Raw genomic sequence first — 24,960 nt, forward strand, 5'->3', positions numbered from 1 at the left:
CGCGCGCTGATGGGCCACTTGCCGTCGCAGGTCCAGGGGGGCGGCGGGAGGCGAGGGGGGGGAGGAGTCCCGACGCGGCGGCACCCGTCGCATCGCACCCTCGGGCAGAGAGCTGCCGGTCCCGTGTCTGGTGCGGATCTTCTTCTTCCTCTGCGCCGGAGCGCCGGACCGGGAAAATGGGGTTGTGAGCGGTGGGAGCGGATAGCTACTGCGGCAGCGGGATAGACATGGACAGCATAATAGCCAAGGGCGACGATGACACTAGCGACTGACCTCTTCCTCTGCTTCGTTTCGGTCTTGTGTCATCCTTCCGTGAGCAGACTCCTCCTGGCGAACTACCAACGAGCTTCCTACGAGGCTCCTGTTCATCTACCTCGGACTGACAGACTACGATGCGCTAGGCGAGGGAGACGTCTTGGGAATGAAACAAGGAGGAGATCGCTGTACTAGAGGTTTGGTAGCTGAGCTGAGCTATAGGTATACGTTCGTCTTCGCGTATATACACTACGTTTACCGGGGTCTTCAGGGCTTGCTAACACGAGGAGACGATTTCGAAGTTAAAGCCTGGCGAAACCGGGAATTCGTGATGTAGCATTAGTTATTCATTATAAGTACCTAGCCTAAGCTGGCTAACCTTGAACTCCATATGCATCTTGCGCAATGCCATAAACGCCTTCTGAGCCACATTCGTGGGGTTGATTTCCTTCCGAGGAGCAAAGGCGGGCTACCGCGGTGCTCAACCCTGGGGACCCCCGAATGATATAGTATACCCGATCTATTACGAGCCCGAGCCCTGCCGCCCTGCCAATAAAGGCGGGTATATTCCGTCTGAAAACCGGCTTATATGTCGTGTAGTGGTAGTATATATATATGCTGGATATGCATTATAGCGTTGGGGGGGGGGGGGGGGGGGGGCTGTAGTCGATCCCCGCGAGTCTTATGGACCCGGCCATAGGTATTCGGGCGCGGATGTGAGTTTCGTCATCGCATCCCGGTTATGTATTTCACGTATCGTCGCTCTGTAAATCGTCCTTCTCGGAGACGATTCGGCGCAGCTTCTTTTCGTGATGATCATCTTAGCAGCCACTCCTTAGTGTCCGCATTCCCTCTCTCATCGTAATTTCTCGGTTACGTAGACGTCCGTCTGTATTAACGGCAACTCGTGCTGATGACCCTCCTCAACGGACGGCGAAAACCAGCGCTCCTTGCTGTCGATACGGCCACACATGCGTGGGCCGCACTGTGCGAGGACGCACAACAGTGTCAGGACGACCACGGTCACTATGATCCCGACTGTGATAGCGATGATGAAGTCCTGTTGAAAATTTCCGCTCACTACGGTGGCCATCTTGCCCTATTGGTTGAGAATTGGATTCTGGTCGGGAAGGTGGGATCACAGTGACGTCTAAGGGGTGGTGATGAAAAGGGCGCTGCCGTATCGCGGGATTCCGTTTGTGAATTCGGTCTTGCTATAAACGGGAGAAGAGCCACGTAGGGATGCGCTGTGGGTTTTGAAATGTGCCTTGAATCTCCTCGTAACTAGGTATGTATCTGAAATGAGAGACGGCGATCCTTTCTGGTTTTTTGTGATGATATATACGACGACAAGGTGAGAGGTGCCTGCGGAGTGCTACAGGGTAGCTGTGGAGAAAGGTCGAAATGGATGAACACGAGGACGGTTTTTAACAGACTGAACAGCTAGATCTCGCAATGATATGGCCGTGGGCGACATTTCATAATATATCGGCGAAAAGCCGCGGACTCGCTCTTCAGCCACGTCAACTCGCGCCTCGTCATCGAATCGACCGAGTCCTATACGCAGCCAAGGATGCTGGGGGCCGGAACGCAACCCGCCGCAAGGCAGCTCCCGAGGCCATGCCGCGACATGGGTTGGGCAGGGCTGCGCTACGTAGCAGTTACGTCGGCTAGACGGCGTTAAACAGAGACGTCGATCAGATGGGTGTAGTGTAGACGACATGCTCCGATTGGCAGGGAATGGCGCTGCCTGCGCCTGCGCTCTCGACACAGCCTGAGATTCGCGGCCCCTGGGACAGACTGTGAGGCGAGGGATTAGCTTGGCCTATAAATAAACAGCCACTTAGCGAAGGCGGCTACGCTTGGTTTACCAGATGCAGCATACAACTCACCCCGCAACGGGGCAGCTTGAATGGAAATCCACAACATGTTCAGCAGGCCATCGACGGATGGCCTCTCGTCAGTACTGCGAATCGTCCAGCGTCAGGCCAGCGTCAGGCCCGCGCATCCCTCGCCAATCGATAGGAGCGCATCCGACGGCACCGCGGGCGAGACGTCGGGCGGATAGCTGCGTGCTAGGCTATCCCGATTCAGCACACCTTTTTGAGAAAAGGACGGAGAACAGCGATAAGATGAGAAATGTGAAGGCATACGTATGTAGTCACACCTACCTACCTACCTATAGTATATCCTGCGCACACCGTGGTGAACTGCTGTCGAGTCTGTGGTTGTGGTGGAGACGAACTCGTGCTGGAATCCTTCCACCCACAGCAGTCAACATCTCTTCGCACTGTTCTGAATGGACTTATGAAACGGTAGATGAACTCATCCCGGGCCAATTTGTATGCATTTCTGACGGTAGAAGAAGATGAAACCGCGCGGATTGGACGGAGAGCTTTGGCATGAAAACGTGATACCAACAACGAGACGGACTAGGGATAGGACTCGCTCGCGCATCGGCAGCAGGCCCGCATACCTGCCATCTCAGAGGCAGCGATTGGTCACAACCGATGCAGCACCCCAGGTTAGAACTCGGAAGCCGTCGAACCGGGGCCTCGAGTGGCCGGATTAGTTACAGAAAATAGGGAACAGGGAAGATATAACGAATGCGGCGCTGGGGAGGGGAACGCAAATGGAAGGTTTCGAGATATATATAATAAGACGTTGGTGAATCGAGTTACCGCTGCGACGAGGGAGTTAGAAGACGGAGACGATAAATAGCAGGTAGCGGTTCTAGAAAAGCCCTATCTTGGTGGGTGCCGCGATTGTGGAATATGTGATGTAAATATCTCCGTCCTAGGCGTGGCCAAGGTGTTGGTAGGAGGTATCTAGGTAGGTTGTTGCGCGAGCGTGCCAGGTGTGGGCGATTGGCGGCGGCTGTACTGCACGGGTCTCCTTAGGTTGACCCAGGTCAAGTATCGAATTTAGGCATAACGGCGGTACGAGATGGGGTGGATTGGTGGTAGGTCCTGGTGCCTAACGCCGACGTATTCTGTAGTCAACCCATGGGTATAGATAGAGCGGCTGTGCGTGCCTCGCTGACGATGCTTATGGTGAGATGTTTTGTTTCGTGCTCAACTCGGCTGTGGCCGGTCTTCCTGGAGAAGGACGATCGTCTTACTACCTGTAGGCGCTTACGCCTAGTGATAAAAGTACCTACACACCTACTGGGTACCTTAGGTACCTGTATTACGGAGTGGTGGAAGTAAGTGAGTGACTTACTTACAGTACCATCACACTCCCCGCTGCGCTAGAAGGTACTTGAACAAATGTCACCCGTACTTTTACGCGACAAGGCGCCCACCACTTCCCCCTCGGTATGGCGTGACGTCACTGCATCGCAGAACTTTTATGACGCAGGAGGTACCTACCTGTTAAGAGAGCCTGCGTTCTAAGCATCGTTCCATTCCTGCAGATTCGTATCCTACCTGTTCTGCCGGCGTTTCCGACGCCGTCGACGGATACCATCCATCTCCGGATAGACGAGGCCCTGAAGGACGAAAATATTCTGAAGGAGGTGGAAGGGGGTGGCAGGGAGCGATGCTTCGGGACGGACCGTGGCACAGGTCGTGGGCGGTAATGGTAGACAAATTAGAGATTAGGTCCCTGGTCGGAAAAGCACCGAATACATCAGGAGGTAGGTACCTAGCCGGTGCTTCTCGTAGGAGGCAGAGCAGTGTCAAGTGCAGCGATGAACGATGTGTCGAGGGCGTGGCCGCAGCTAGTCGCGTCAAGTCTACGCCTATCTTCTCGTCCGGGCCTCGTTTCCCAGACAATATAGGAGCCACAGGAGGGCAGAGCACACGTTGTTACCGTGACGGATCGCAACTCGCAGCCGCACCACGCGTGAAGAAGCACGCCCCCCATCACACGACAACGGGGTAGGTATACCAGGGTGGGGACGGGCACGAGGAGCAGATACCGTGCGGTATCGTCCATGCTACTAAACAGCTGATTGGGAGCCCTCGTCCGTGAGAAGACGCAAATCAGCGGCCCGCCGCGACACCGCGCGCCTCCCGACATCGTAGACCGACGCCGACTAGAGTCTGAGCTGTACCCGCCCAATCCACCGTCGCCGTGCGGCCTCGCACCGGCACGCGAAACTCCTCCGCATCGCAAGGCCGGAGAGACCGCTGGCGAGCGCGACTGGCAAGTAGGGAGAAGAAAACCCAAAGGGGGCTAGGGCACGAGGAGTACATAGCGTGTGGGAAGCACCTCGATAGAGAACGTAGCATGGGAGGGTTAAGCCATAGATTTGGTCACTTACTCCCTACCTACCGCCGTCGAGTAGGTGTCGACGAGGCGGACGAACCCGAACTCGGCCGTCGAGTAGAGGATGAGGTCCTCGGCCCAGCGCGGGACGTGTTGCATGAGCGTCGCGGCCCACTGCAGCGCCTCGGCGACGAAGTCGCGGTCCGCGACGCCGCCCATCGAGTTCCACAGCAGCCCTTCGAAGCCGAGCTCCTTGGCCATCATCGCGCGGTCGATACCGAAGGGATTGCCGGCGAGGGCGCCGCGGTCGAGCGGGCAACGGTTGACGCGGCGGGTCACCTCGCGCAGCCGCTCTAGGTCGTCGGCGAAGGAGACGCCGTAGGACAGGATCCAGTGGCTCCACTGGATCGGTTGGGCGCGCTGGCTGCGCAGCCACATACGCATGTCGCAGGCGACCTGCTCGTTGCGGCTGCGGCCAGTGTGGAGCTTGCCGGCGACGTCCTTGCCGATGATCTCGCCGAGCCGGCGCTCGTTGGCTGTGTGGATGTCCTTTTTATTTTCATGTTTGCGCGCGCGTGGGCGCACGCGCACGACCGATTAGTTTCTTGCTCTGCCTCTCATGAAGTATCCTCGCAGCGGGAGCATTCATTTACCTCATCCACGCTGGGCACAATGGTAAAGGTGCCGGCGTCCCATTCCTCCAGGACGGCGTGTAGGCCATTTTCTATCTTTTCGAACTCTTCTTCGGTCAAGATGCCCCCCTTCTTGTTGACGCGGGCGAAGGCGATGCTGCCTAGGATGTCCTGCTTGTACAGTGCCTTGTCGAAGCAGATGCTCTCGTTGTAGGCGACCATAAGGGGGTCAAGGCCGCCTAATACGAGGTTAGTTCTCGATGGAAACGGCGGGGCCCGCCGGCATGTCAGCAAGAACACCGCCCATACTCGTACGTTGACGGATACACACGAGTCTTTCTCAAGCCAGAAATAGAACGCAAGAATCGAAACGCTTACCAGTGAAGCGGCCTCCCTATACCATGTTCTCTCCAGGCTTGCTACCCGACGCCATGGCTCATGAATATTCGTCAGAATAAAACCAGAGACAGAAGGTGGGGGCTTTCTTTTTTGATAATAGTGGCTTGTTCAAGTCGTCAGCGTTGTCTCGAGAGGCTGCCGTCGTTGCCGGGTGACTGACTCATTGACTCATTGGGCACCGAGCCAAAGCCGAGTACACAGGAGAGGACGAGCAGCTTATTGACAGGGACGGAAGTGGGAAATATGAAGAAATACCAGGTACCCCCAATTGGTGCTTATCTAGAGTCAATATATGCATTTAATAGGGCTAGATAGGATTATCCAGTACTGATAAGTATTTAACCCGACATTGATATCCGTTAAATAGGTACGTGCTATGCGTAATAGCACCTACGTTGCTCTCTTCTTTTCTTGCCGCTATCTCGACTTAGGTACCTGTCTGGTATTAACGATGCCTGGAGAAAGAAAATAAAGTAGGTATGGGAGATATCCGAAGAGGCATCTGAGTACCTACTTACAGGTTTATTGACCTACCTAGGCAGATGCCAGAAGGCAATAGCAAGTCGCGTTACCAGTCGTAGGTAAAACTCGATCGCGCTGCGAGAGATACTCGTGAAGTCAAGCCGTCCTCGCCCACTCCGGACCGTGCTTCTGCCGAAAAACGGAAAAGAGACGTCGACCTGCATGTATGTCGACTTACCAATGCCACAGTTGTGTAGGTAGCTTCGCTCGGTGCGACGGCGGAATCCACGGCTTACAGATGCAGGCGTGCTCATTGGATAACCCACGGCCGGTTCCGATGTCAGGGCGACGCCACCGGGGTCTGTTGCTTTCAACCGCAGGTCTCGCGATATTGGTGCAGGTGTGTAAGGGCAGGGCACATTCTCGGGACTGGAAGACGTCTACCAACTAGCATCTACCTTGAACGCGTACAGTATTCAGCACCTGGGTAACCTTAGGCACCTAGACCGTAAGGCGTCTTGTCCTGCCCACACGTACCTAATGGATACCTTATCTGCAGGTAAAGTACCTAATGTGCTGGGTATGGCTATCTCTTGGGACCTGCTAGGGTAGCCGGTTACGGACTGGGGGAGCCTGGGCGGGAATGGAGGCGTGCAAGTGCCTGCCGGGGTCGCCAGTGCGGCTGTTGGGCGGAGAGAGTGGGAGCTAGCGACGTTCTCGGGTGCCTTGGGCGCCTCAGTCGTTGTATAGAATCAATCTGTTCCCACGTCTACTACCTCTTCCATCTCTTCTTCTTCTTCGCCTTTTACGTAGGTAGCAGTCAGCCAGTCAGCCTCTGGACCATCCCACATTCCTCGTGGGACGCACCCCTGGCCGACAACGCCGGCCAGACATGTGCGCAGACACACAAGGCGGCCGCATGCGCTACCACCTGTTAACACCACAATCCCCTGATTCCTCTCCGGCCCTCGCTTGGCGAGCACGATAGGGTAATTCGTGGAGAGCTCCGTAGCGTCGAACCCCACCACCAACTACTTACACCACCACCACCACCGCCAACCACCACCATTCCCTTCTTGGCCTGCTTCTCTTCTCTTCTATCCGCCTTCTCCCTCGCCTCTCCGTCTCTACCCTGCCCTCCCGCGTGCTCCCCGCCCCACGTAGGCGGTAGGATGGCATGTCGGCTACTAAAATAGACCGGCCATTACTTGATCGCCGCTTAGAACAGTTTCGCCAGCGAAGCGGAGTCGCCGTCTGCTTTCGCCGCCTGCCCAGTATTCTTATTCCTATTATCATGATCATTTGAGACTTCGGATGAACATGCCTACCGATTTTCCGTCCCTAGACCGAGATATAAGTCTATTGACCAGACAAGCAGACGTCCCCCCATTATTCTTCTCGTCGTCGTCGGCTCTTTAATTCTCGCTAGCTATCACCGAGCCGTCTTTTTTCTTCTTCCTCCGCCTATCCCCATCGCATGACGCCCTGTCGGTAGACTAAAACTGCCCAAGTGCTTGCTTGGTATTATCTTGGTATTCCGCACATCCCCGTCTACCTGGCATATAGACAGCTAAGGTGGGTGAGTAGCTACTAGCCACTGGGATATATCGCCTTGCGATGGTCGACACTACCTTCTGTATACCGTCCGCTCTGCCGTCCGCTGCCCACCCCCCACAGCTCTCTACCTCCCTGTCTACTCACGTACCGATATCTACCAACCAACCAGATGGAGCTATCCCACGTCTACCTGCCGGACGGCCAGAGCTTCATCGTCCAACCCGTCTTCTCCGGCCTATTCTTCAAGTCCAACGAGCTTAATTCGCATCACGGGCCCTTCCCGGTCGGTTGGACCGTAGTCCTCCATAGCGAGGACGATCCCGAGGACAACCCGTCCGGCCCCGCTTCACAGAATGGCGGCGCCGATGAGCCCCGGTCTAACAGGGTCCATACTCACCGATACAGGCAGCCGACCCTGCAGAATGACACCATTTTCATCTCATCTATCTCGAACCCGTCGAGCAGCGAGTTCAAGCCGCACTCGAGCCCCTCTCGCCAGATTGCCCTGATGCTCTGGGTGACGCTCTACTGGTACTTCCAGCAGCCCGAGCCGTATCCGTACCTTGAGACGGAGCAGTCGAGGCACGCGCCGCCGGACGCGAAACCCAAGGGCGAGTGGCGCATCAAGGTCAAGCAGGAGGGAGTTCTGCGCACTCGCAACATGATGCCGAAACTCGAGCGAATGGGTCTCATATCAACCCTAGACTCGGCCGTCGGCACGAGCCTCGACGACAGTAACCACGGTTGGGATAGCATGTTCGCGACGCGACGCATGTTCTGGCAGATCCACAGCGGCCTCTTTCTGTTCACGCTGCAGCCGGTCAACCAGGGTTCCTCCTACCCTGGGTCACCTACCAGTAGCCGCCCGACGTCGCCGTCTAGGAGTGATACGGGTCTACCCACCGCCCTGTCCAACCACTTAGCCCTCGTCACCAACTCTGCCTCCCCGGAGTCGTCCGGTATCAGCTATCCTACCGGACCGTACTTCTCGTCCTCCCACCTGCCGACGTACTACCCTCCGGCACCGCTACAGTACGTGATGACGAACAACGTGCGGCACCCGCTGCGCCAGAAGCCCCCACACATGGGTGAGGTATTTTACGCGCGTTTTGTGCCGAGCGTCGGAAGGTACCTCTCGTTCCGCGTAGCGTCAATGTCACCAAAGCCGGTCCCCTACCTGGGCCCTATCGGCCCCAACGGCGGCAGTGAAAAGGAACACTCGCACCTGTGCCTGCTGTCGGACACGTCGCTACTACAGGCGTGGCTGTCGAACCCGCGGGTTTCGGCTTTCTGGGGCTCATACCACCCGGGATTCCTGCCGGACGCGCTGCGGCAGCGCCACTCGTTCCCGGTGATTGCGATGTGGGACGGTGTGCCGTTCGGCTACCTCGAGATCTACTGGGTGAAAGAAGACATACTCGGCTGCCACATGGGCGGCAGCGACACGCAGGATTTCGACCGCGGCCTCCACGTGCTCGTCGGCGAGGAGTGGGCCCGAGGCAAGGTCCAGCAGTGGCTCTCCAGCGTCGTCCACTGGTGCTGGCAAGCCGACTACCGCACTACCAACATATACCTCGAACCGAGGGTCGACAACGCAAGGTCAGTTCGCTAACAACCCGCCGCCAAATAGGTGGGCGATCCAATGCTGACGTGTATGACAGATTCATTAGACACCTCCAGGCCGCGGGTTTCTCTAAGGAGAGGGAAGTGTCGTTCGCGCACAAACGCGCCTGGGTCTGCCGGTTGAGGAGGGAAACCTGGGACGGGCCAGCCATGTGAGCGTAGTGAAAGACCAGAGCGGACTAACATTACTGCATTCTGCATCCGACGGGATAAAAGCAGCGGCTTAGCGGGAAAAAATAGACAAAATTCAAGATGGAGAGATATATTGGCAGTAAGTACGCCGCTCTTCTGGAGGTAATTACGAGTAAGGATGCAATAGAGATAGGACCGGAAAAGGGGGAGCGGTGGAAGATATTTCTATTGCTGATAGGAGGAAGGAAAGAAAGAAAGAAAGAAAGGGAATGCATCGACTTGCGACAGACAAAAAGCTTGATTTTCGAGACAGCACCTCACTCAGCCCCTATGATCTAGAACATGACGGAGGCTGGTAGCGGGAATGTTTACAAAATGTAGAGAAGATGGTGCCTGGAGAGGCTCCGGGTTCGTAGGGTGCGGGATGGTGAGTACGGGTTACCAAATAGCCGGCGCTGAGAAAGAAGATGGAAGGAGACCCAGAAGCTAGAGACGATCGACTACACGCCTGGATATAAGAGGCGGCATGATTATTCGAGTTCTCAAGATACCACCTACCTTAGTAACTCAAGACGGGTGTTCTCTTCGAATACCTCCCTGACAACCACCTCGGGCAACAGGTAGACAGCTATCTCGTGCAGCACGTTTTCCCACGCCTACGGGTACCTGAAATGCTAGAGGTAGGTATTAGCCTCTGAGGGCAGGTCGGTAGCACATCCTCGCCGCAGTTATCCCTTGCCGACTGCGCCATCCCGCAAGGAGCAAGTCCCCAGCAAGGCTGCCTCCAGCCAAGCCGCAAAGAGCTCAGTTGTCTTTCGCGGAAGTTCCCCACGCCAGATCTCCATCGGCTTAGAATTCCTAGACCACAGCCCGCCTCACACCTCTCCCACCCCACAAGAGGAAGATAAAACGAGTCGCCGCACTCCGTAGCGTTAAGACACCAGCCCAGAAAGGGGGATGGAATAAACATCAGCGTCTTCTTCCAAGCTCCCCAGCGGAAGCTGACCCAGGGCAGAGCCCGAAGCGGCAGCGTCGAGGGCTACGTGCGGAGACAGTCCAGGGCCAGGGGCAGAAAAGGCCGGGAGCGCGAGCACCCGCGAACTCGGCTGGTGCGAATCAGCCGTAGACGGCGCATGTCCTCCCCGGGAGGCGTGAGAACGCCCTCGTACCCGCGACATCGCAGAAAGGGCATCGCGTGGGCCGAGCACACGAGCGGGAGGTGACGTGGGGTCGGAGGGCGCGGGGCGGGACAGGTCGAGGGCAGTCCGCGGAGCGCCAGCCGCCCACGGCCGCAGAGTCCGACGAGTCTGACTCTGGCGTACGCGACAGGACCGGCGCCGTCTCCCCCGCTTGCCCTTTCTAAACATGAACCGGGGCCAGAGGGCTGCACGAGCTTGCTTTTCCTTGGCTACGCGCGGTCACTCCTTCGGGCGTCGGCGTCGGTGCCAGATGGGCGTGCGTTGGGTGCTGTGTCCAGGAACTGATTGCGAGGCTTGGGAGACCCTGGTCGAGCACTCGAGCCCTAGCCATCTTCTTTCTGATTTCCTCCTCTACGGAGTCGCATAGCTACAACTGGGAAAAAACTCCACTTTTCGGTACGTATACCCTAGGGGTGTGGTAGGTAGGAAGGTGCAGGTTGAATATTTAATTACACGTAGGGAAGGAGCTACCCTCTGGTTAGGTCGGCTAATAGGTAAGCTAGGCTACTGCTTTACGAGCTACCCCTTTGCGAGGTAAACGATTTATCCCCGTAAAAAACCCGGAAAAAATCGGAAAAATCGGAAATTTACTTACGTAATTAATTAGCTTCATTAATTTAACATATAAAATTTTTCGGATTTTTCGCTTATTAATATAAGAAATTATTTACGATTAAAGGTTTTTTAAAATTATATTAATAATTTACTATATAATTTATTAATAAATCTATTAATTATGCTTTATATTAGCTTCTTAACTTATTTCTTTTACGGTAATAAAGTAAGTTTATTACCTAATCCTTTATACTATAAATAAAATAATAGTTAAGATTATGTAAACTTATTTATTTTTATTTTTCTGATTTTTATTGAATTAATTAAGTATTAAAAACGTAAATTTTTAGTATTCTTTTTTAGAACCTCTTTATATAAAAAAATAGGACAGTCGAAAAGATGGAATTCTTACTATAAAAATAGGTATAATTTTAAAAAGTTTTAACTTATTTAAAAACGTAATTTTCTTAAAATAATAAATTAAATAAAAACGAAAATAAAGAATAAAAATAAGATTACTTAATATTAATTATTTTTCTATTTATGAAATAAAGTATTAAGTAATAAACCTACTTTATTACCGTAAAAAAATAGGTATATATATCGATATAAGTATAGTTAATAAGGTTATTAATATATTATATAAGAAACTATTAGTATAATTTTAAAAAACTTTAAATTATATATAACTTTCTATATTACCTAGCGAAAAATCTGAAAAGTTTATATGTTAATTTAATGAATTTAATTAATTACGTAAGTAAATTTCCGATTTTTCCGATTTTTTCCCGGTTTTTTACGGGGATAAATCGTTTATCTCGCAAAGGGGTAGCTCGTAAAGCGGTAGCCTATAACTCTATTCGTATATATATAAGCTACTACGAATATAATATTAAGCTATCGGGGACTTGCATCAAACATACATACCTCCTCCCATTGGGGGCGTATGTGTAGACGATAAAACTGGGGCGTTCGACCGAAAAGTGGAGTTTTTTCCCAGTTGTAGCTATGCGACTCCGTACTCCTCCCCGTGCTGCCCCCCGCAGCACCGCCCAGGCGGCGGGCTCGTTCCAGCACCCAGGTCCCGGCCGATAATGAATAGCTATTCTAGTTTGTTTGCCTATCCATCCTTCTATCGTCCCACGGACGTAAAATCTACCTCCCCCCTTGCCTCCCTGTCTGGGTTTCTATCTATCCGCCTATTTTCTATCTATTCACATCTCCAGCTAACAATCGGACTTACCGTACCCGTCCTAGGTCCCTGCCTAGCCCCCCTGCTTCTTTACCCGTTCACTTATCTCCCTGATGCCCATTGCGTAGTCATCGTCTCCCAGATACTAGGGTCCCGGTCCCTTTGCCCCCATCCCCCATTCTTGGAAGAAAACATCAACCTGCAACACGAAACGAGCCAAGTAGCTAGCGGCCAGAATGACCCATCTGCTTGCCCACATTCGAGGACCCCGGACGGGGGGCAAACGTCCATATACGCGTACGGACCTATCTATGTATATAGGCGCGGCCTAGTTGTAGCATAGTGTACTCAGGCCAGGAAAAGCACGCGATATGATAAGGTGGGCAACCCGTGCGAATAATCCTCGGGAGCCAGCGTTGGTCGACCCTGGGAACCTCGGGTTTCGGGCTTCGGCGAGATAGACAGCATTGCGCTGCACACGCGGCGTATGCACTCAAGAAACGAACGAACAACGGCGGTAGAGGTATGCCTACCGCGTGGCGTAGACGACGAGGGGGACAGGTGGCCCCATCCTGTCCTCTGTCCCGTTGGTCCTTATCGTGTATTGCATTTCGTCACATTCTCATTCACCCGCTCTTCTCACCTCTCTTTTACCCTGCGCCCCTCCTCCTCCCCCTTCGCAAGCACGTCGCTAACTTGGTAAGTTTGGTACTCACCTGTTTAGTTAGCGAGTAGGAAGGACTACCCTTACTCACTCACGCAGCTGGCCTAGCTCCGCTTTCGATGCGAAGATGAGAGGGAAGGTATCACATGTTACGGACTGTGTACGGATGGGGACCCTGGATCGGTACCCGAGGTTCAGAAGCGCGGTATGATGCGAGGACCCCTCGAGAGCGTAGATACTTGTGTAATCGCCTGCCGCGTGTGACCGGGAAGGCACCTGCTTACACAAGGTTGGGGGAACTGTGAGTCCGGTGATTAGCCTCCCAGGTTGACACCATGGAGAATACCCAACGCGTAGGGTATGTGGGTGTATGCGATCTGGGGGGTGGTAAGGCTAAGAAATGACTGGTTGGTGATTGTCATAGCGGTGTCGGATGAGAGAGCCTTATTCATTCATCGATCGATGTTACCCATGGAAGGTAACGGGCGTTTAGATCCCGGGTCGCATCAACTCACTGATTCTTTGGTTGATAAGAGAACCTCGGGCCCTATCGCCGTAGGTGGGTGTGGGTATCAAGGCATAAAGTCCTCGAGATAAAAGAAGCGTCCCCCGTTTCCGCCCTTCACCACCCCCGCCTCACGACACAGGGCCATCAAACTGGCCCATGATACATCTCCGGGAGGGTCCAAACCACCTAGCCAAGCCTGCAACAAAGTGGCTCCACAGCTAGAACCGATATTCCACACGATTCTCGATAGCTGCCCGGTCCCGAAACAGATCGAGCTAACCTAGGCAATATAAGATCCCGCGAGCTGGGTAGCTATGAACGCTGTATGCCTCAAATCCAAGATGGGAGCTTGACGAAAGATCCGGCTCTTCCCAAATCCTACAGAATTCTGAGAGATGGGGAACGGCGGAGGGATACCAACACAGTTATGCTGTACATTAGAGCCGCAACGTCCGATGTAAGATCATGAGCTTCGCCGCCCATACGGCTCGAAGGGGAAGATGGAGCTGATACCTGCCATGGCAAGGAACAGCGCGGCACATATGTAAATGGGAACAACGCTACCCGTGTCGGCAAAGCTGGCCACAACGGCGGATATGATACCCATGATTCGGTTGCAGCCGACAGCGATACCGTTTCCGGTTGCGCGGTGGGCGCTAGGCAACACCTCAGGCGTGTACTATAGGCCCGGAATGTTAGCAATCGTCTCTGTTAGGCCTCACGGGCCGATGCTTGCTTTTGGTGCCGTCGTCGGCTCGAATTGGAACGGGAAAAAGAGGGCACTCACCGCGTAGAGAGTCCCGTAGTAGATGTTAATGCAGAACGCAATGGCGCAGCTAAAACCGACATTCTGCGCCGGTGTCGAAACGGACGTGTAGGCGAAGAAGAAAGCCATGGTTATGAGTGCACCGATTGCCATGGTATATCGTCGGCCAAGTAACTTCAAGTTGCACATCCACGCGGCTAGAATCGGCCCAAAAATGCCAGAAATGTTCGTGAGCGTATAGTTCCGCCACGTCTCGAAGACACCCACACCACTGAGCGCTCCACGGCTCGCAAGATAAGTGCTAGGAACGGGTTAGATAGAGGTGTGGAGAGGGTGAAGTTGGGTTGAATTACTTTAGGAAGACGTAAAAGAGCGGATAACTAGCACCCAATAGTTAGCTTGTCTACTTCAGGTAATTGTTGCCTCCTCCTCAACTTACGCGAGTCCGATCAATGTCCACGACACCCAGATAAGTATGGTTGAAATGGAGATCGTTCTAGTCGCAAACAGCCCCGAGAAATGGATAAAGGTTTCCTGCAAAGAGAAACGGCTCTCGCTATGCAAGTTTCTCACTACTCCGCACGCCTCAAGCTTTTCCAAGGTGAGCGTGCAGGGCCGGTTGTACTTCTTAGCGATCGAATGCAATGTTTCGACCAACTCGGCGTCTTCACCGGTGCAGAGGCGGTACTTTGGCGTTTCTTGCAGGCGGACCACCGTAATACGCGCAATGGACATGACAAACACGAGGGCGCCAGCAGTGAACATGACATATCGCCATCCGCCATTAGATTCCCTCGGACAGTTATCGGCAGACTCGCAATTCCAATCCGGTCGAACTGTGGCATTGTGAGAATACATTCAGGCCGATCAGTTCGGCACGCAAAGTTGAACTCACCTAGGAAACCCCAGCAGATGAAGCCGGTGACTGCTTGCCCTACGCCCCACCAGCAGGCTAAAAATGTCAGAGCCCACTGCTTATTGCTCGGAAGATACTCCAGGAACACGGTGGTATCTAGAATCAGGTTGCCGCCAGCGCCAAACCCAATCATGGCGATGAAGAACCCCAGAGACGGCCAATTCGGAGCGGCGCCCGCGACGATGGTTGCTACCGAGCAGATGAAGAGAGAGATATTGAACGCCCAGCGTCGTCCCACTATGTCAGCCCCTAGGCCCCAGAAGATAGCACCCAAGAGCATGCCGACATAGACGGATATAGTCAAGCCATTGTCGTACCCGACCTGACCAAACTCCCTGAAAGCGGGCCCAGCTATGTTGCTTTGCAACAGCAGCACTAGAGAGTCGACGGCATAGCTACATCGATGGGGTGGTGTAAGTTTGTGTGAGTGACGCGGGGTTGCGATTACACGGAGCTCTTACCCAAACCCGTTCAGTACGAAGAGTTTCCAGTGGTAATTGGTCCAACCGATCTCGTCAATTGCCTGGTGCTCGGTTGTCAATGTACAAGTAGGCGTCCATTGGGGGGATTATTCATCTTACATTGTTGACAAGGTGCATCTTCGCATTGAGAGCAGGGTCTAGGTCTTGACGTGCTAGAATATCTTCGCCTGATAGCACAGTGGATCGGTTTGACCGAGCATCGTCGAGGACACCGACATCATTCTCGAAGGCGCCCAAGTCCGGCTGCTGGTCGCCCTTCACCTTTTCCTCTGTCGCCATGATGAAGCCTGGGGGTTGCGGTGCCCCACGTAAACCTATGTCGAGGTAGCTCGGTCGGCTGGCCGGTGCCTATAGATACGATCAGAGAAACGGGTGCGGGTGGTCTCGTGCCCACGGAGAAGGCGCGCGTGACAGGTCGACAGCGCTGACGAGGGACCGAACAATGGATGAGGGGCGACAGACGTCGAAAAGCGAATACGGCGATCTATTAAATATCGCGCACGAAGAATAAAAGTAGACCCCGCGAAGGAGAGGGCGAGTAGATAACAGAATAACACCGCGTAGCATGCAGCGAGAGAGGAGAGGAAGAAAAAGGAAGGGGGGCAGAGATCAAGAGATTTCAGCTCAAGGATAGGTAGATAGCAGATAGGCACCATTATCTTTTCGCCTCGCCTTCCTTGGTAAAAGAGGGTTGATTCTGACCCACATCAGAAGCCATCCCGCTTCCAGTTCACGAGGGCCTGTCTGTGATAGGGTCAGGGATTCCGGACTAGGTAGGTAGGTAGGCAGGCAGCTCTGTCGAGATTTGCTCGTAGGGGAGAGACATTTACGGTTAGAAACCTCAGGGTCCGCACAACAAGCGCAGGCTCAGACCAGCGAGAGAGAGAGAGAGAGAGCTCTCAACTTCGTCTACCATATAGCCACGCATCTAGTTCGTTCTTCCCGCTCGCTGTGCTTTGTTGTCGGATAATGGGTTAGAGTATCCTCGTGGTGCCCCTAGCTCACGCTGATAGGCTAGGTCTCACCCGAACCCCACGCTAAAAGCGCCGAGTCTTCAGAAAACGGATGCAAGAAGCGCGGCGGGTGATATGAGGGCTGCTAATCGATTGATGTCAGGGGTCATTCGGTGCCCCGGACGGGGCTGGTAGCCTCTCGCAGCTCGTTCAGGTTGGCGTCCTGCTGGCGAACCTCACACAACGAACGGCCCATGGATGCTACGCATAACATGGGAGTGCACGCGTAGTTGCCATGTATCGTCTCGTATCGTATATGGCACATACTCTGCGTAATCATATTCAATCCTGGAGGTTTTGCTCCCTATCTGCCGAGATGGAACCGTACATGAGCACAACAAGCCCAATCCGCACCATGTACTTCTGTAAGCGGTGCTTTCGGCGCGGATGGTATGCTGTGTGCTCGTTCCGTGCTCGGAGGGCAGGATACCCATGGAACTTTGCGGATCGCAAGCGCACTCGATTGTGTGTGTATGGAGGCAGGTAACCTCTGCGCATTGTCTCCATTGAAGGACTGTCCGAAAAAGAGGCAGCCAAATCCGGATTTTTCCTCGATGGACCTATGCGTGTAGAATTGGCGGCACGATTAGATTTGGAAGCTAGACGTGGGTGGCAGCCTCGCCATCGCAATTTAGGGTAGACGGAAGAGGATGGGTGAGGTCTGGTTAGAATTCTTCGGCGGTCTGTGTGTTGGTAGGCTACATGGAGGCGGAAACTGCTTTGCCAACCTCTTCCATGTGCGTCATAGGTACATTAGGTGATACCTCCCGATACAACATCTAGGTCCCGTCCGTATGCACCGAGCTGATGCAGCTGGCAACTACCCAACCTACCTAGGTGCCTAGGTGCCTACTCACCTTCCTAATGTACTACCTACGTGACAGGCATCTACCTCTTAACTGAAAGAGAGGTACCTAGTGGAGGTACGTAACTACCTAAGGTACCGCATAACCTGTAGTACACACCCGTATGTAGCACATGGTAGTCTACTTAGGTAGGTACTCATACAGGCACCTACCCTTACCTTCGCACAATGTGCGGCTAGTACCTAGCAGGACTAGATTAAGTAACTGTCACAGCGAACCCTTACTCATTAGGGCCAGCCAACACGCTATTATGTACTGTAGCACGCGTAACGTAGTGCATGCTGGGTACCCGGGTATACGTGTAGTAATCTTGGCAACTTACGATAGCGTATGACGCCGTGAGTGCGACTAACCTAGGAGGTACTTTAGGTAAGGTTGCAATGACGTACATGTAGACGGTTCTGCCCGGAATGGGTAGGGAAACGGGCCAAATAAAAACGGAGATAAGCACAGAAGAAGAGGAATTTCGTACCTAAGTACCCAAAGTTCGACCCGGGCAGTTAGTTGGTGGTTGCGTGGCAATTTGCCAGCACGTGTCGCACTTGACGTCTGGTCGGGTCCGGCACATCTGGCAGATACTAGGTACTTAGATAGAGGGAGCCAGGTGGCGTACCGACCTTATCTACGCTGCTCCAGTCGTCGAGTGGAAACCCGACCCTCTCGCCATCCCCCCTAGGCCGACCTAGGCCTAAACAGCCAGCTCTCGACAACCCAATCGGCGCAACGAACTTCCCCATGTTTTGAGGCTCTACCCCTTCACCCATTTAGTTCCTCACCGCCCGAACGTGGTGTTCTCCCTCCAAGCGCCTAAACGCACAGTGCTCGGCCAGAGATATCTAAGTCCGTGATAGAGCGGTAACCAAAACACCAATTTGCTATCTAGCGAAAACGCGTCTATTTCTGTTTCACCCAGACACTGCCCTCAGGAAGCCGGGCGAGTCCAGTGTATCCGAATAGGGTCTCCCGGGACGGTTGCGCTCGATGTAACCTCGAGCATGCAATCGGTTCCCAAATAAATAACAAAAATCAGTACCAAACAATAATTGAACACGAATTCCAAAGGAATAGGAAATATTCTCAACACTCTCCCTTGGCAATCTAGGAGCCGGCAATGGCCATGTAATACCGTAAGGCGGTTATCGCTCTAGCAAACGCCGTTTTAGCCGACGAGATCCTGCAAACCCGACGATGGCGGGCCTAATAGCCACGGTCGCGAAACACCGCGCTTATAAGCCTCACGCCCATCCGGGGACGATCCCTAGGTATATGTATGTAGCTGGGTATTTGTTGTACGCGCCTGGACGCCAATCCGGAGACGGCGGACGGTGAACTGCTCAATTCCTGCGCCTGGTCGGGTGGCGTTTCCGAGGCTAGGCGTGGGATTCGCCGAGTAGCGAGACACTTGCATGGCGCAGGATGTATTCTACAGGATATTAGATGGAATATCCCGTCTCCTCTCTCCAGGCCGCCTTGTCATGGTACGGCGACAGTGCCCCGGCCATGCAGGAAATCCCAGGAAATCCATCACATTTCACGAAGTAACGCGGGAGCTGTGTCCAATCAGCGCCCTGGTGATTACCCTCAGCTTTCCCCTCCCGAATCCGGGGTCCACGAGCTCGCCTTGCTCGGTGACATCGGCATTCGAGAAGACAGACCCCCCAATATGCTAGTATTTAAAGGCCACAGGAAGCTTCCTCTCAAATCGGACGGTGGATTGTCTCTTCTCCAACACGTTGTTTCATACCCTCTCGGCCTTAATGTGAACGAAGCTGCGGACCGGCGGTCTTGTCATTTTCACCATGGCCCGCGGCTTATGTTTCTCGTTCCTAGCTCTCGCTGGTGCTGCCTCGGCTACTTTCTCTGGCAACATCAACTACTTCTCTCCTTCGAGGCACCATGCGTCCCTAGGCGTATCAATTAGCAAGGTCGCCAAGCGGACCTACGCCAATCCCCCCTGGGACCCGAGCAAATTGAACTTCACTCACGGCATTGCCTCCGGCGACCCGTATGACGATAGCGTCATCCTCTGGACCCGGGCGGCGCCAAGCAGCGAGAACAACCAGAGCAACGTAACCGTGTCGGGCTACGTGCCCCTCTACGACCATTCGACCGAGCCGTACGTTGCGAAGAGCGACTCGCCCGTCTGTGTTGATTGGAAGATCAGCACGTCCAAGACGTTCGAGAAGCTCGCCGACTTTGGCACCGTGTACACTAGCTCCGATATCGATTTCACGATCAAGGTACCATCCGCGGGCGCGTGCTCCGCGCATCCCTCCATCGCGGGCTGTCAGTGCTAACGGCGGCTAAAGGTCGAAGCCAAGAGATTAAAGCCCTCCACGACGTACTGTGAGCCGCGCCAGGTTTCTTTAGTCCGACCTCAGTGCGGATGGGCGTCTAACCAAAGACTCACTACTAAGATCCTGGGCAGACTATCAATTCGCCATATGCAACTCGAACAATAGGTCTCCCATTGGCCGTACCAAGACAATTCCTTCACCCGATGACGAGGTGACGGATCCCATAAGATTTGCCGTGTACTCTTGTAGCAATTATCGTGAGCCCCTCCGATCCTGATCTGGTGCTTCTTGTAGCGACTTAACACCGGATGCGCAGCATTTGGCTTCTTCAACGCCTACGGAAATCCTGTCCGCAAGGATTCTGTAGACTATGTAATTCACTTGGGCGACTACATATACGAGTATGCAAACGGAGAATACGGCTGGGGCAACGCCTACGATCGAATACCTCTCCCAGACCGACAGATAATCACGTAAATCTCACCTCGAAGGATAGAGATGCGGATACACATCTAACGAGATTATATAGCCTCTACGATTACCGCAAGCGTCTTGCGACATACAGGACTGACATAGACCTGCTTGCGAGCCACCAGTATTTCCCATGGATACCTGTCTGGGATGACCATGGTATATAGAGTCATCTGCTGCCTAACGAAAACGGTGCTTGGTGCTAATCTCATCATAATTAGAGGTTGCTGATAACATATGGAAAAGCGGTTCTTCCGAGATGAACAACACGGAGGAATCCTTTATTGCAGATGGGGGTGTATCCGTTGACCAACGGAAGATGAATGCTGTCCGCGCGTACTTCGAGTGGAGTAAGTTGAGGACCAGCAACGAACCCTCCTACGTGAGCTAAATTGCTAAGTTCTCACCAGTGCCTATCCGACAAGTTGACATGGACGACAATCTGCGAATTTGGCGCAACTTCAAGTTTGGTAACCTATTCGACCTCGTCATGCTTGACACTCGTGTGTACGATCGGGCCATCACCGACGTGTACTGGAACACCCGGTACATTAGCGAGATCCAGAATGAGGCCAGCCGGACGCTCATGGGCCCGCGCCAGGAAGCCTGGTTTTACAATACTCTGCGTGACAGCTCAGCCCGAGGCGCGACGTGGCGTGTGATCGGTAACCAGATCGTCTTCAGCCGGATCAACACGAGCGCGGCCACTGGCGAGGACCTCCCCTTTAATTTCGACCAATGGGACGGGTACCTGGCGAACCGTAACCGCACCTTCCACACCCTCTACGAGAACAAGGTGAACAACAACGTATTCCTCGCCGGCGACTCGCACGCGTCCTGGGTGTCCGACCTCGTCTGGCTCGGGGAACACCCGTACGACCCGGAGACAGGGTCCGGATCCGTGGGTGTCGAGTTCGCCGGTTCGGCGGTGAGCTCGCCCTCACCGGCCGGGCAGAATATAACGATCGCAGCCGCCAATGCCGCTTCCGATTGGCTGACGGCGGCGAACGCGGAGCTCCAGTGGCAAGACTTATACTACCGCGGCTACTACGAACTCTACATCAGCCACGAGAGGGTAGACGCCGCGTTCTTCGGCGTGCCGACGACCACCCTCCACAACGGCTACGAGATCCCGCTGGCGAACTTTACGGTGCTCGCCGGCGAGAACAGATTGCATCGGACGAACGGCTTACCAAGCGTTGGGAGCGTAGAGAGCGGGAGCGTCAAAGGCGGTAAGCCCACCCATTCCAACTTGACTCACGACACGGAAACCGGAAGATGGTTTACGTACACTGGGTCGGAATCGGATGGGGAGAGAGGGGGGGAGTAGGAAAGGGGGGAAGGGCGGTATCTGCTAAGAAAGATATGAGCCGAAGGATATCGGCCCTCCCATCACGCATGAGTATAGACAAGTAGACAAATAACGGCATACGCTGATAAAATAATGTGAAATTTGTGTAATATCCCCTGGTCGCTTTGGATTTGGTGTGATTTGACGTGACCCTTACGAGAGCAACACTTTCGGCCAACATCCTTCCACTCTTTCCACAGAAGGAAATCATTCTCACGTCTCTCCTACCCCTTCTCCTACCCCTTCTATTAACCTGGCTCTTCTGCTGCCTCTGGCTGGGGCAGTCATACGGGATAGCAATTGCAACTACATCTGCGAGGGTTTAATATTGCTCTTCCCTTCCCCGCTCCACTCCTAGGGCGTATCTCAGTTTAAAGTCTTCCCACTGGAGGCCCCGGAGACCGCCCTCTTCCTCTACCACCATCTCTGAATTCATTCACATCCCCGTAGGCAACCTATCGCCCTTTAGAAAGCCCCAAACATCAAACACACTACCTAGATCTCGCCTACAGCGCTCAACGGGAATCCAATTGCCAATGCTTACTTTCGCAACTTGGGGAATAATATCGTTAGTATCACGAGAATAAGTAGAACGGCCACGACGCGAATTTGATAATTCTGTGGGCAATGAGGACTAAGCCACAGGCTCTTGTTGGCTAAATAGATGGTTTCACAGAACCACCTGCTGCACCGTACTCGACATCGAACCACCCGACATCCGTAACCAATTTTGGGGCTCGATAGGTGGTTATAGGATATGCCCCACAATGTCGCCTCAGCTACTCCATCTGAGAGACGTTTAGGGCTTCAGCAGACGCCTAGACACTTTACGACGTCTCTCGCCAGAGTTCTCCGGGGGTTGATGATCTGGTGCGTTGTTACCGCTTAGGGTGGCAACGTGAACGAGTTAGTACGATGGTTTGCAAGTTTCTTTCGAGGATGACGACGGAACCTCTCGAGCCCACCGGTAATGGCGACCAAAGCCAGACGGAGGATCAACGTAACTCGGGAGAGACATCGATTTTTGTTTTAATCCATTCCATCGCAGCACTCGCCATACAGAAGGCCTCATGTGCTGCTACACGGGAAATTCCTCCTAATCCTGCATACCCGGTCGCGGTACTGGGCATGTGGAAGGCGTTAGAAACGGAAAAGGAAAACGGGGAAACAGGCGCAAATCAATGCTACCCGCATGGCTTTTCGAAATCGGCTAACACTACGCCTAAAGCGAATTCAGTCTTGGACATGATACAATGGACTTTTAGGACACTGCGAAACTCGACGATGTGGATAGGGGAATACCTGAGAGCGACTTGGAGAGACAGGTGAGGGGAATTTGGTGTCATGGGAATGATTTTGTATGGGTAATATTATGAGATAGGGAGACAGGTGTTTTACGTATCGAGAGCGAGTAGGCGAGCAGTCAATACCGTAAGACGAAATAAAAAGGAATAAAAAAACAGCTGAGACAAATGGGAAGAAAGAGCTTCGGACGAAATCATAAGACGGGGAAAGCGGTTGCGGGGGAAATAATCAGCGAAGACGCCGCCACGGCCGCTCTCAACGGGTAAAGGAATGGAAAATTTACGGGAGCGAGCTGTTGAGTGCATACCTACCTATGTCTTCGGGCTCCATGTGATAGGGTACGGTTCGATCGAAGGACGGGGGAGACGCCACAAGAGGTGAGGGATGTATATGTGCTCGCTTAGGTGCATAGCAAAATAGGCGTATCGAGATATCGCTGGTGTTGAGAGCGCGCTTAATGTCTTATACGGGGATTACTACCTGGGTAGGTCGTTGTTAATAGCAAGTCGGAGCGGGGATGGGAATAGACGTCGCCGTCTCACCGGCGCATTTATTATACCTACCTAGACCAAATCGACCGCCCAAGGCCGCTAGCTCTGTGGCCCACCGGATTACTGCCTCTACCAGGTATACACATAGATATGTAGTAGCATGGGTATTAGATATACGTTCCGATAATGCGCAGGTAGTCGTTGGTTCCCCTGACGATCGGGCTACCCCTCCACCGACTCAAAAGCAGCCCAAAAAATAAGAATAAAAACAGTCTGACCACCGTCCCCATTTCTTCCTCCTCCTCCCAACAATATTCACGTTACACAGCGATTCCCACCGACAAGCGATGGCCGACACCAAGATCTACAAGGCGAGCACCACCGCCCCGGTGAACATCGCCGTCGTCAAGTACTGGGGCAAGCGGGACGCCAAGCTGAACCTGCCGACGAACTCGTCCCTGTCCGTCACCCTGTCCCAGGCCGACCTGCGCACGCTGACCACGGCCACCTGCTCGGCCGCGTACGAGGGGCAGCCCGACAGCCTGATCCTCAACGGCGAGCCGTCGGACATCACGGGCGCGCGGACCCAGGCGTGCCTGCGGGAGCTGCGCGCGCGGCGGGCGGCGCTCGAGGCGGCGGACCCGGCGGCGCCCAAGCTGTCGGCCCTGCCGCTGCGCATCGTGTCGGAGAACAACTTCCCGACGGCGGCGGGGCTCGCGTCGTCGGCGGCGGGGTTCGCGGCGCTGGTGCGCGCCGTGGCGGACCTGTACGCGCTGCCGAGCTCGGCGGCGGAGCTGTCGCGGGTGGCGCGGCAGGGCAGCGGGTCGGCGTGCCGCAGCCTGTTCGGGGGCTACGTGGCGTGGCGGGCGGGCTCGCGCGCGGACGGGCTCGACTCCGAGGCGGTCGAGGTGGCGCCGGCGGCGCACTGGCCCGAGATGCGGGCGCTGGTGCTGGTGGCGTCGGCGGCGAAGAAGGGCGTCAGCTCGACCGCCGGCATGCAGCAGACCGTGGCGACGTCGGCGCTGTTCCGCGAGCGCGTCGCCGCCGTCGTGCCCGCCCACATGGCCGCCATGGAGGCGGCCGTGCGCGCGCGCGACTTCCCGCGCTTCGCCGAGGTCGCCATGCGCGACTCCAACTCCTTCCACGCCGTCTGCGCCGACACCTACCCGCCCATCTACTACATGAACGACGTGTCGCGCGCCGCGGTGCGCGCGGTCGAGGCGGTCAACGCCGCCGCCGGCGCCACCGTCGCCGCCTACACCTTCGACGCCGGCCCCAATGCCGTCGTCTACTACCTCGAGGAGAACAGCGCGCCCGTCGTCGGCACCTTCCACGCCCTGCTCGCCGCCACCGAGGGCTGGAAGGATAGCGCCGCCGCGCACGACGCCGCCGCGGTCCCGCTCGACGACGCCACCGCCGGCCTGCTGCGCGCCGGCATCGGCCGCGTCATCCAGACCGCCGTCGGCGAGGGGCCCATCCCGACGGACCAGCACCTGGTGTGAGCGCACCCGGGGTGTGCTTTTCACGAGTTACGAATACGGACGACTAGCAGTGGGGGGCAGGGGGGCAGATCGGACTTGGAGAACTGGCGGTGGCTTTTCTGAGATCTCAC

General features: G+C 54.5%; 6 protein-coding genes across 6 annotated transcripts; 3 read left to right on the forward strand and 3 right to left on the reverse strand.

Annotated features, from left to right (window-relative positions):
• Positions 1 to 1,004: 1,004 nt before the first annotated feature.
• GGS23DRAFT_596729 (uncharacterized protein) lies at positions 1,005 to 1,348 on the reverse strand (the record flags this gene model as incomplete). Its single annotated transcript, XM_051518518.1, has 2 exons — positions 1,005 to 1,058; positions 1,133 to 1,348. The coding sequence occupies 2 exons, from the start codon at positions 1,346 to 1,348 to the stop codon at positions 1,005 to 1,007; spliced, it is 270 nt and encodes an 89-aa protein (XP_051372266.1).
• A 3,170-nt stretch (positions 1,349 to 4,518) lies between these two features.
• GGS23DRAFT_596730 (L-Aspartase-like protein) lies at positions 4,519 to 5,321 on the reverse strand (the record flags this gene model as incomplete). The annotated part of the gene is made up of 2 exons (XM_051518519.1): positions 4,519 to 5,016; positions 5,121 to 5,321. 2 exons carry the CDS (start codon positions 5,319 to 5,321, stop codon positions 4,519 to 4,521), a joined length of 699 nt encoding a protein of 232 aa, XP_051372267.1.
• Positions 5,322 to 7,474: 2,153 nt separating this feature from the next.
• GGS23DRAFT_539564 (acyl-CoA N-acyltransferase) lies at positions 7,475 to 9,311 on the forward strand. The gene is made up of 2 exons (XM_051514803.1): positions 7,475 to 9,116; positions 9,179 to 9,311. The coding sequence occupies exons 1-2, from the start codon at positions 7,687 to 7,689 to the stop codon at positions 9,294 to 9,296; spliced, it is 1,548 nt and encodes a 515-aa protein (XP_051372268.1). The 5' UTR covers positions 7,475 to 7,686; the 3' UTR covers positions 9,297 to 9,311.
• A 4,200-nt stretch (positions 9,312 to 13,511) lies between these two features.
• GGS23DRAFT_539832 (MFS general substrate transporter) lies at positions 13,512 to 16,288 on the reverse strand. The gene is made up of 7 exons (XM_051514804.1): positions 15,654 to 16,288; positions 15,534 to 15,595; positions 15,052 to 15,467; positions 14,596 to 14,992; positions 14,510 to 14,536; positions 14,178 to 14,457; positions 13,512 to 14,069 (listed from the first exon to the last, which is right to left on the reverse strand). Exons 1-7 carry the CDS (start codon positions 15,831 to 15,833, stop codon positions 13,854 to 13,856), a joined length of 1,578 nt encoding a protein of 525 aa, XP_051372269.1. The 5' UTR covers positions 15,834 to 16,288; the 3' UTR covers positions 13,512 to 13,853.
• A 2,523-nt stretch (positions 16,289 to 18,811) lies between these two features.
• Positions 18,812 to 21,531, forward strand: GGS23DRAFT_621232 (PhoD-like phosphatase-domain-containing protein; the record flags this gene model as incomplete). Its single annotated transcript, XM_051521156.1, has 7 exons — positions 18,812 to 19,673; positions 19,743 to 19,779; positions 19,862 to 19,987; positions 20,047 to 20,203; positions 20,260 to 20,360; positions 20,423 to 20,551; positions 20,612 to 21,531. The coding sequence occupies exons 1-7, from the start codon at positions 19,233 to 19,235 to the stop codon at positions 21,529 to 21,531; spliced, it is 1,911 nt and encodes a 636-aa protein (XP_051372270.1). The 5' UTR covers positions 18,812 to 19,232.
• A 1,841-nt stretch (positions 21,532 to 23,372) lies between these two features.
• GGS23DRAFT_539963 (Diphosphomevalonate decarboxylase) lies at positions 23,373 to 24,958 on the forward strand. Its single transcript, XM_051514805.1, has one exon. It carries the CDS (start codon positions 23,696 to 23,698, stop codon positions 24,848 to 24,850), a length of 1,155 nt encoding a protein of 384 aa, XP_051372271.1. The 5' UTR covers positions 23,373 to 23,695; the 3' UTR covers positions 24,851 to 24,958.
• The last annotated feature ends 2 nt before the right edge of the window (positions 24,959 to 24,960 follow it).

The sequence above is a fragment of the Durotheca rogersii genome (assembly GCF_024521655.1).
Source record: "Durotheca rogersii strain YMJ 92031201 chromosome Unknown GGS23scaffold_9, whole genome shotgun sequence".
Classification (NCBI taxonomy): Eukaryota; Fungi; Ascomycota; class Sordariomycetes; order Xylariales; family Xylariaceae; genus Durotheca; species Durotheca rogersii.

Excerpts from the sequence above, each read along its gene's own strand:
- GGS23DRAFT_539564 (XM_051514803.1), top strand. The coding sequence starts at position 7,687 with ATGGAGCTATCCCACGTCTACCTGCCGGACGGCCAGAGCTTCATCGTC. Across the intron at positions 9,117-9,178 it reads CCGAGGGTCGACAACGCAAG|ATTCATTAGACACCTCCAGG; the intron begins GTCAGTTCGCTA and ends CGTGTATGACAG.
- GGS23DRAFT_539832 (XM_051514804.1), bottom strand. The coding sequence starts at position 15,833 with ATGGCGACAGAGGAAAAGGTGAAGGGCGACCAGCAGCCGGACTTGGGC. Across the intron at positions 14,537-14,595 it reads TGGACATTGATCGGACTCGC|TTATCCGCTCTTTTACGTCT; the intron begins GTAAGTTGAGGA and ends ATTGGGTGCTAG. Across the intron at positions 14,458-14,509 it reads CTCTTTTACGTCTTCCTAAA|CACTTATCTTGCGAGCCGTG; the intron begins GTAATTCAACCC and ends ACCCGTTCCTAG.
- GGS23DRAFT_539963 (XM_051514805.1), top strand. The coding sequence starts at position 23,696 with ATGGCCGACACCAAGATCTACAAGGCGAGCACCACCGCCCCGGTGAAC.